Source organism: Argentina silus (assembly GCF_951799395.1).
Source record: "Argentina silus genome assembly, chromosome: 7".
Classification (NCBI taxonomy): domain Eukaryota; kingdom Metazoa; phylum Chordata; class Actinopteri; order Argentiniformes; family Argentinidae; genus Argentina; species Argentina silus.
Window position 1 is genome coordinate 13,141,273 of NC_139661.1, and position 8,827 is coordinate 13,150,099.

Consider the following 8,827-nt stretch of genomic DNA (forward strand, 5'->3'; position numbering starts at 1 on the left):
CCAATACACTGGAATACTACTGAAATATTCTCTTATGGGTCAAAATATAATAGATGTTTTTTTTTTGTTATATACAAGGAATCTCATTATGAGTTCAAATCTGTTTAAATCACTGAAATCTTCAATGCTTTTATTGTAGACCAAAACAAGCTGAATTTGGAGTTGGTTCCCGGCTGAATGTCTTGTAAAACAAAGTCTTGTTCACAATTGATGAACCTGACGTGAGCCCACAGCCTGAGCCCTCGATATGTTATAAACACCAGTGGTGGCTAACTTGACTGTGTTCATGTGTTTTATTGTGTTTTATTCCAAAACAAACACAAGGAACCTGTACAACACCAGCGGCAGTGCATTGCTGCCATCTAGTGTTGGTATTGAGTCCTGAACGTACACACACATACACACGCAGGCGCACACGCACACACACACACACTCAAACACACACATACACACGCAGGCGCACACACACACACACACACACTCAAACACACACACACACACACACACACACTGTGGAATGGAATGCATCTCATATTTCTATCAAAACTTAAGAAAAACCTACAAAATAATGTCTAGGCGAGGTAATGGGTGTTTGAAATGCACGCAGCCTCTCCAGCTGCGGCTGAAGCGTTGTATGAAATAATTATATAAAGACAAGAAATAATGATGTGCAGAAGTAACCGAAAAAGGGAGATTGTTTTGTTTAACCTTCGATAGTGCGGTTGCCAGCCAGGCAGATGCATTTGAAGGCTGTTCTCAATCATTCCACCGACAGACCTCCCGTTGGTCCATATGCAGCTCGACCTCGCAGCGGGGGGATGGGGGAAAGGCGGCGCTGCGCGTGAGAGAGAGAGAGAGAGAGAGAGAGAGAGAGACTGCCGGGATCCGATGACATCAAAGGCGCCGCGCGCGCCGCTACTGTTCGGACCCGCGTCCTCCCGTGGACCTCACCGGACCGTGGATCTCACCGCACCTTGTATGATCTGTGATTGAACTCTCAGGAAAGTTGTTTCCGTTAAGTTATATAGCATAAGTACCGGAGAGGTGAAACACAGCTTTGTTGAACGGAGTTCTATTTTTGTTGTATTTAAATGTGAGTCCTCAGAGAGCTTCAGAGGAAATCCAACAGTTGTAGAATAAGATAGATAGATAGGTACTTTATAACTGTGAAGTTATTACCGTGCGTTTGGAAACACCACCGTATCGGGAGGAACGGACACAGTATGAAGCCTACAGGAGATCTACTGATCATCTTATGAGAGCTACATAGTTTATCTCTCCGGTTAAGCGCAATATTAATATATTGAGATTGTATTTCTGGAGGACCCGGACCACAGCCAACATGTCCTGGGAAATGAAACTCTGCGTGATGATGCTTTTATGGACCATCAGAACTTCTGAGAGCTTCCCCAACAAGCCCGACGGCGCTGATGTAATCGATGATGTGATCGATGAAGAATTCACCGATCCGTTGGATTATGACCCGCTGGAGGAGGACGAGTTTGACGATAGAAACGGGACCGATTGTGGCGAGTGTGTACCAGAGTTGTGCCCGGAGGCGTTGGGGTGCCGGGCCGGGCTGGTGCTGGACGGCTGCGGCTGCTGTCAGGAGTGCGGGAACCTCGAGGGACAGTCGTGCGACTTCGGCGACAGTAACGTCTTCTACGGGCTGTGCGGCGCGGGCCTCCGGTGCCGGGTGGACGACCAGAACCTCGGGGAGGGAGAGGTGGCGGAACCGGTGTGTGTGTGTCAGTCGCAGGACGCGCTCTGCGGCTCGGATGGAAGGACGTACATGAACCTGTGTCAGTTTAAAGAAGCGTCGTTCTTAAATGGAGACCTCAAAGTCAAAGGCAAAGGGCCATGTAAAACAGGTACATTATTTTCAGTGTTGGGAAAGCTTCTCTGTTTAACGAGATTACCAATTACTTTACCAGGAAAGAAATTGAACAACATTAAAGCTTCCCTTGAGAGAAATATAGGTTGTCAAACTAAAGCTCACTACATCGATGACTATTCCATCCAACACACGACACTCAGTTACTGACTGAAAGATGACCAGTCAGTGTGACAAAAAGCCTGTGACTGAAATTACTGAGAGAGAAAAGTTTTCTTTTGGAAAAATGTAGCGAGTAGTGACACTAGCTTACTACACCGCTACATGGCAAACAAGTAATTAACTACAGGAACAACTACTAGGATTTGAATTTAGTTTAACTACCACAAAGTTAGTGCAAAATGCAGTTAAACTGAGAGTTGAACTACATGTACTGGAACTACTCCCCAACACTGATAATTATTATAAAGCACCGTGAATGATTTCCGCTCTTCCGTTGGTCGGTGTAGAATCATAAACGCCGGTAATTGCTACTTCATCTTCAGACATGATGACTATAGCAGCAGAACCTCTGACCAAAGGTGCCGTGGGGACACTAACATCACGAGCAAGACACAACCAAAGCTCAAATCAACCTGTCACATAAATAATAACGAACCTGTATTTGAACACTGACGACACACACTTGTGTTTTGGTGTTACATCAATGGGAACATGTAAGCATGTTAGCCACAAGTGCAGCAGGCATTGGAGGAGTAGATTGGCCGAGTGTAACAGTTATGCAGCAACAGCTGTTTATAGAACAGATCCATAGAACAACAGCTGTCCATAGAACAGATCCATAGAACAGATCCATCGAACAAGGATAATGTGATTCCAGTGTGTTTTCTTTTGCTACTATGCAGTGTAAGCCTTGGGCTGCCTCAGGGCTGTCTGTCTCTCTGTCTGTCTCTGTCTCTGTCTCCCTCTCTCTCTCTCTCTCTCTCTCTCTCTCTCTCTCTCTCTCTCTCTGTGTCTCTCTGTGTGTGTGTGTGTGTGTGTGTGTGTGTGTGTGTGTGTGTGTGTCTCTCTCTCTCTCTCTCTCTCTCTCTCTCTCTGTGAGGAATCTCCCTCAACCCCCCCCCTCCCCCCCAGCTCCCAGATCCCAGATCCCAACTCCCAGCTCCCAGCTCCCAACAGCTCAGAGTTGGCTTGGGCTATAAAGGGGGTGTAGAGTGGTGGTGGGGGGGGGGGGGGGGGGGAGTGGTGGTGGGGGTGTGGAGGATTTATAGTTTCTAACCACCTCCAGGAGGATTTATGGTTTCAGCTCCAGGAGTCTAGCCTCGTCTCTCAGGAGCTGTGGGAGAGGAAACGGCTCGTAAACACCCCTCTCAATCCCTCTCAACCGCTGGATTCCAAAGACGACCTGTATCCCCTAGGCCCTCCCCCTTCCCCCACCCCCTACACTCTACCCCCTCCCCCTAGCCTCTACCTCTACCCTCTACCACCTCCCCCTAGCCCCTACCCTCTACCCCCTACCCGCTCCCCTATAGCCCCTAGCCCCAACCCTCTATCCCCTACCCTCTATCCCCTAACCTCTACCCCTACCCTCTAGTCCCTAGCCCCTACCTCCTAGCCTCTACCCTCTATCTCCTACCCCCTAGCCCCTAGCCCCTACCCTCTACCCCCGAGCCCTTCCCCTCTACCCCCTACCCCCTACCCTCGGCGCTGGGGGTTGGTTTGGAACCTAGCCCACACCCAGCCCTAGCCTCTACCCCCTGCCCCCTCCCCTCTAGCCCCTACCCCCTCCCCTATAGCCCCTAGCCCCTAGCTGGGGGAAGGTAGGGTAGGGGCTAGGGGTTGGTTTGGAACCCAGCCAACACCTTTTCTCTCCTCTCCCCCCTCAGTGCCCATCATCAAGGTGCCCCCCCAGAGCCTGGTGAACGTGACAGGCAGCAGCATGGTGTTCCTGTGTGAGGTGTTTGCCTTCCCCATGGCCCTGGTGGAGTGGAGGAAGGATGGCAGGGACGTCATCCTCCCCGGGGATGACCCTCACATCTCTGTCCAGGTGACCCACACAGCTAACATCAGATAGCTGCCAGGGGAGGCTGGCGGAGGTAGAAATTGGAGGACGGTCTCATTGTAATGCATGGAGTGGATTGAGGAATGGTATCAAACACACATGCCCCATGGTATAAAACATGTGTGTTTGATACCGTTCCTCATTCCATTCCATGCATTACAATGAGCCCGTCCTCCGATGTCTACCTCCACCAGCCTCCACTGATCACATGGTACTTTATTAATTTCCAAAGAGGATGTCTGACTGCACCAGCCCATACAGGACCAACGGCAAACACCAGGAACACACTTCCACAAAAGTGACACAACAATGATAATAAACACTAATGAACACCCAAGGCTATGATGAAACATCCTCAAGGCTAAATGGACGTCAACCGTCCTCTGCTGCTCTTTCTGTCGTCTCAACACTCCTGTCACTCACATCGCAGTAGAAATATGCAGCACAAATGGAGGAATTGTCTGTATTTCCGTTTCACATGTTTGACTTCACTACGGTAAGCACCAAGGGACCGGTTTCACAAGGCTAGATTTAGCCTGAAGCATGCTCAGTGGATTAACTCCAGGATTTGGCTGAATGTGTATCCAGGAAGCGCCCCCTTACCGCACAGGAAGTACTCAGCAGTACAACCCATGAGGATCGTGACAGGCTGACGTGCACTTTCGTTTGTCCAGGGGAGGTTGCTGCGGGTAGACATCAGGAGAGGCTGCTGGTGGTAGACATCAGGGGAGGCTGGTGGGGGTAGACATCGGAGGACGGGCTCATGGTAATGGATGGAACGGAATCAGGAATGGTGTCATACACATATCGAAACACACGTTTGATGCCGTTCCTCATTCCATTCCGTTCCTTACAATGAGTCCGTCCTCCAATTTCTACCCTGACCAACCTCTACTGATGTCTACCCCCAGCAGCCTCAGAGTGTATTATCTGTGTTCAATTGGAACCCTTGGTTCTAAGAGTGTATTCTCTGTGTTCTACCGGAACCCTGGGTTCTAAGAGTGTGTTCTCTGTGTTCCGTCGGAACCCTTGGTTCTGAGCGTGTGTTTTCTGTGTTCTCTGGGTCAGTCTCGCGGCGGGCCCCTGAGGTTTGAGCTGTCCAGCTGGCTGCAGATCGAGGACGCCGCCCCGGTGGACGCTGGGACGTACCGCTGTGTCGCTCGGAACGACCTGGGCAGCGTCTCGGCTACGGCCGTGGTTGGAGTCCTGGGGTCAGGTGAGGAGGAGGAAACTGCCAGCTGCTTCATAAGGGGAGGGGCCTACCAGGGGAGGCTGGGGGAGGTAGAAATCGGAGGACGAGCTAATTGTAATGCATGGAACGGAATGAGAAGCGGTATCAAACCCACATTCCGTTCCATGCATTACAATGAGCTTTTCCTCCGATTTCTACCTCCCCCAGCCCACATGGATTAAAAAGTACAGGATGGGTCTAAGCAAGGGCTCTTACCTATCCCTGCATATCTACATTCATTTGGGAGAACGCAGAAGTGCATATTTCAGGGAAAGGGTGGAGAAATGGTATGCAGCAATACTTTGATGATAGTTTTAGCATCGGAGGATGGGCTCAACTGCAACAGTGAAGCGATTTGCTGCTGTAGGGTAATGGCTTGGGTAGGAAAGGGGAAAGGGTTAAAGGGCTGAGAGTTAGATCATCGTTATAAACATCTATAAATCCATTTTCACACTGTTGATAACTTCCTTCCTCTTCGTCGTCTTCTCTCAGATGAGATGGAGGCCTACCTGTCTGAGAACATGGCCGACATGATGGACTACAACCCCTCCAGGGACTATGAAGAAGATTACTACTAACGCCCGGTCACTGTGGCCCAGACGGATGGACCTCACTGAGGACACTCACAGCACAGTGCTGACTCAACATGGAGGTCCTCAATGTTGTTGTACTGTAGACTTTTACTCTCTCAGATGCTCGTTTAACTCACTAACTGCCAAATAATCCCGGAACACTCACCACCTAGAATGCTAAGTGTTTTATGTGACATTTACCTAGCAACAATACTTTGATTGGCTACAAAATGGAGCATCATAATTTATGTATTTTTGTGGTGAACAAAGTCACCCTTGGCACTCTAGAATGTTGACAATTTGGACGACTTTATTCCCTCTCAGCACTAAAAACGTAATTCTCAAGTGTATTACAATTACAGAGGGTTGGAAGGGGAGAGGGTTGGAAGGGGAGATGTTTGAAGCTCTCTTGATGTGACGTCTAACAGCTATGAGACTTCACGTCCCCCCGGGGATCAATAACCATATTAATCAATCAACGGAGGGGATGACGTCAGACAGTTGTTTATTGACTCGCCCCCCCCCCCCCCCCCCTCCAGTGTATATGTAATATAAGTCAACACGGAGCACACAGAGGAATGAATGTCTCTTTGTCCAGACGCTGTTCTAAACCCTTTCCCCTGTGACTATAAGCCACATTCCAAACCATATGAAAGGAACGCTGTCTTACAGGAGAGGGACTCAGACCGTCTCCTGCCCCCTCCCCGTCCCCTGCACTCTCCCCGTCCCCTGCCTGTCTGGTAGGGGGTTTAGCTCTAGCCCCGCCTGGGGACTATGCATGTGTGCATCCCATCCAAGATGGATCTGATCTTGGTTCTGGAATGTCAGTGCGTTATTGTTTTTCTCAGAACTGGAATGTAAGAATGTGCTTTCAGGTTGATTCTGAGAACTGGTCCCAGATCTGTACTGTACGTGCTTTGGCCGCCTCCTCTACTGTCACTGTAATGCTGACCAGATAAGGCATGATTGTTGGCCGAAGCACAAACTGTATTGATCTGGGACCAGGCGATCTGTGTTAATCTTTCTCTGTAGCGCTAGGACAGATGTGTCTGCCAGTCCAGATCTCTTAGAGGAGAGAGAGAGAGAGAGAGAGAGAGAGAGAGAGAGAGAGAGAGAGAGAGGAGAGAGGGGAGGAGGAGCGAGAGAGAGACAGATTTGGAGCAGCTCTGGAGGAGAGAGGAGAGAGAGAGAGCAGCTCTGGAGGAAAGAGGAGAGAGAGAGGGAAAGAGAGAGCAGCTCTGGAGGAGAGGGAGATAGAGAGAGAGGCTGTCTCTAGAGGAGGGGAGAGAGAGGAGGAGGAGAGAGAGAGAGAGGCCAGCTCTGGAAGAAGAAAGACAGAAGTCCACAGCTGGTTTTAATGTTACAGGGAGCTCACTAGGACGGACATGAGGAGAATCTCTAGCTCCTTTGTGTTCTAATGTCAACAAAGACCTCCTCTGCTGGACTTCCTCTTTTGACAGATTATGAACTAGTTCAGACTTGATCTATGAATAACAATCGTTCCTAATACACGGAAGGAAGCAATGTCAAGGCTGAGAATATGAATCATATTTTATAACACAAATGTTAAGTTGTGTTACGCAACTACGAAAATACTGTATAGAGGATACAAGCAATATTATCATTACAATATAGGCCTATCTAACCATATCAAGAAGGAGATTATTACCTCCATTGACCACCAGATGCTGAACAGATACTGAGACGTTATGAAACAATGACGGATTTGTTCTCCGTACTGTAACTGGGTAATGCGTTCCAAGATGTTGGAGAAAAGAAAACAGAGGAAAATATGCAATAAATGATGAGTAATCATAAACAGAGTCTCAGAGTGAGTTTCCCTGCCAGAGTCCCATCAACAACACAGACTGGTGGAGTGATTACAGTCCAGCATGATGTCCATCAAACAAGGGCTTTGGACCTACTCTCACTTTACCCTGCCTGTCTGTCTGCCTGTCTGCCTGCCTGTCTGTTTGTCTGTCTGTCTGCCTGCCTGTCTGTCTGTCTATCTGTCTGTCTGTCTCCTGAACTTTTACATTACCCTGCCTGTCTGTCTGCCTGCCTGTTTGCCTGTCTGTCTCTCTGCCTGTATGTCTGTCTGCCTGCCTGTCTGTCTGTCTGTCTGTCTGTCTGTCTGTCTGTCTGTCTGTCTGCCTGTCTGTCTAACTCTCACATTACCCTGCATGCCTGTCTGTCTGCCTGTTTGTCTGCTTGCCTGTCTGTCTGTCTGCCTGTCTGTCTGTCTGCCTGCCTGCCTGTCTGTCTGCCTGTCTGACTGTTTTCTGCCTGCCTGTCTGTCTGTCTGTCTGTATCTGTCCTCTCTATGTTATTTCTAGCAGCCATGGCCCCTTAATTTGAGGAACAAATTCCAGTCTAGGAGTACAGTACAGTAATTCCCTCCAACTGTCTGGATCACATGGTTTCCCGTTTCTGGAAAAAGCAGCATCAGAGGTGGTATCAGGAGAGTGTGGTTCTGATGGGCGCTGGGCCCTGGGTTCCCCTAAGCTCCCCCTGAGCCAGGCTAATATCCTGCCTCCACACTGGAAACACATTACTGGCAGCACTGGGACCAGAGGTTCAGGTCTGCTACCACAACACAGCCAGAGGTTCAGGTCTAGACTAGACACAGAGGTCCAAGTTAGACCAGACACAGAGGTCCAGGTTAGACCAGACACAGAGGTCCAGGTTAGACTAGACCAGACACAGAGGTCCAGGTTAGACCAGACACAGAGGTTCAGGTCTGCTACCACAACACAGCCAGAGGTTCAGTTCTAGACTAGACACAGAGGTCCAGGTTAGATTAGACACAGGCGCTGGAAAACATAATATACATTCACGACTCAACTGGTTTAACAGAGCTGAGGGAGGGAAGGGAGGAGGGAGGGAGGGAGGGAGGGAGGGAGGGAGGGGGGAGGGAGAGAGAGGGGAGGGCAGACGGACGACGACTACCTTAGGTTTGCAGTAGGAGACAATGAAAGCACGTAAATACCAGCATTGGCACATGGTAACCATTGGCAAATACCTCTCCTAAATAATTACCTTCAATAGATCTAAATAATGAAAATAGGTTCCAGACCTCTCCACCCTGCCCATGCCCCTAGATACCATACACCAGGGCACACATCCAC

At 49.4% G+C, this 8,827-nt stretch overlaps 1 protein-coding gene across 1 annotated transcript; it reads left to right on the forward strand.

The window, feature by feature from the left end:
• The first annotated feature begins 1,145 nt into the window (after nucleotides 1-1,145).
• On the forward strand, nucleotides 1,146-5,827 carry kazald3 (Kazal-type serine peptidase inhibitor domain 3). The gene is made up of 4 exons (XM_083673467.1): nucleotides 1,146-1,871; nucleotides 3,721-3,881; nucleotides 4,965-5,112; nucleotides 5,620-5,827. Exons 1-4 carry the CDS (start codon nucleotides 1,343-1,345, stop codon nucleotides 5,703-5,705), a joined length of 924 nt encoding a protein of 307 aa, XP_083529593.1. The 5' UTR covers nucleotides 1,146-1,342; the 3' UTR covers nucleotides 5,706-5,827.
• The last annotated feature ends 3,000 nt before the right edge of the window (nucleotides 5,828-8,827 follow it).

Excerpts from the sequence above, each read along its gene's own strand:
- kazald3 (XM_083673467.1), top strand. The coding sequence starts at position 1,343 with ATGTCCTGGGAAATGAAACTCTGCGTGATGATGCTTTTATGGACCATC. Across the intron at positions 1,872-3,720 it reads CAAAGGGCCATGTAAAACAG|TGCCCATCATCAAGGTGCCC; the intron begins GTACATTATTTT and ends CTCCCCCCTCAG. Across the intron at positions 3,882-4,964 it reads ACCCTCACATCTCTGTCCAG|TCTCGCGGCGGGCCCCTGAG; the intron begins GTGACCCACACA and ends TCTCTGGGTCAG.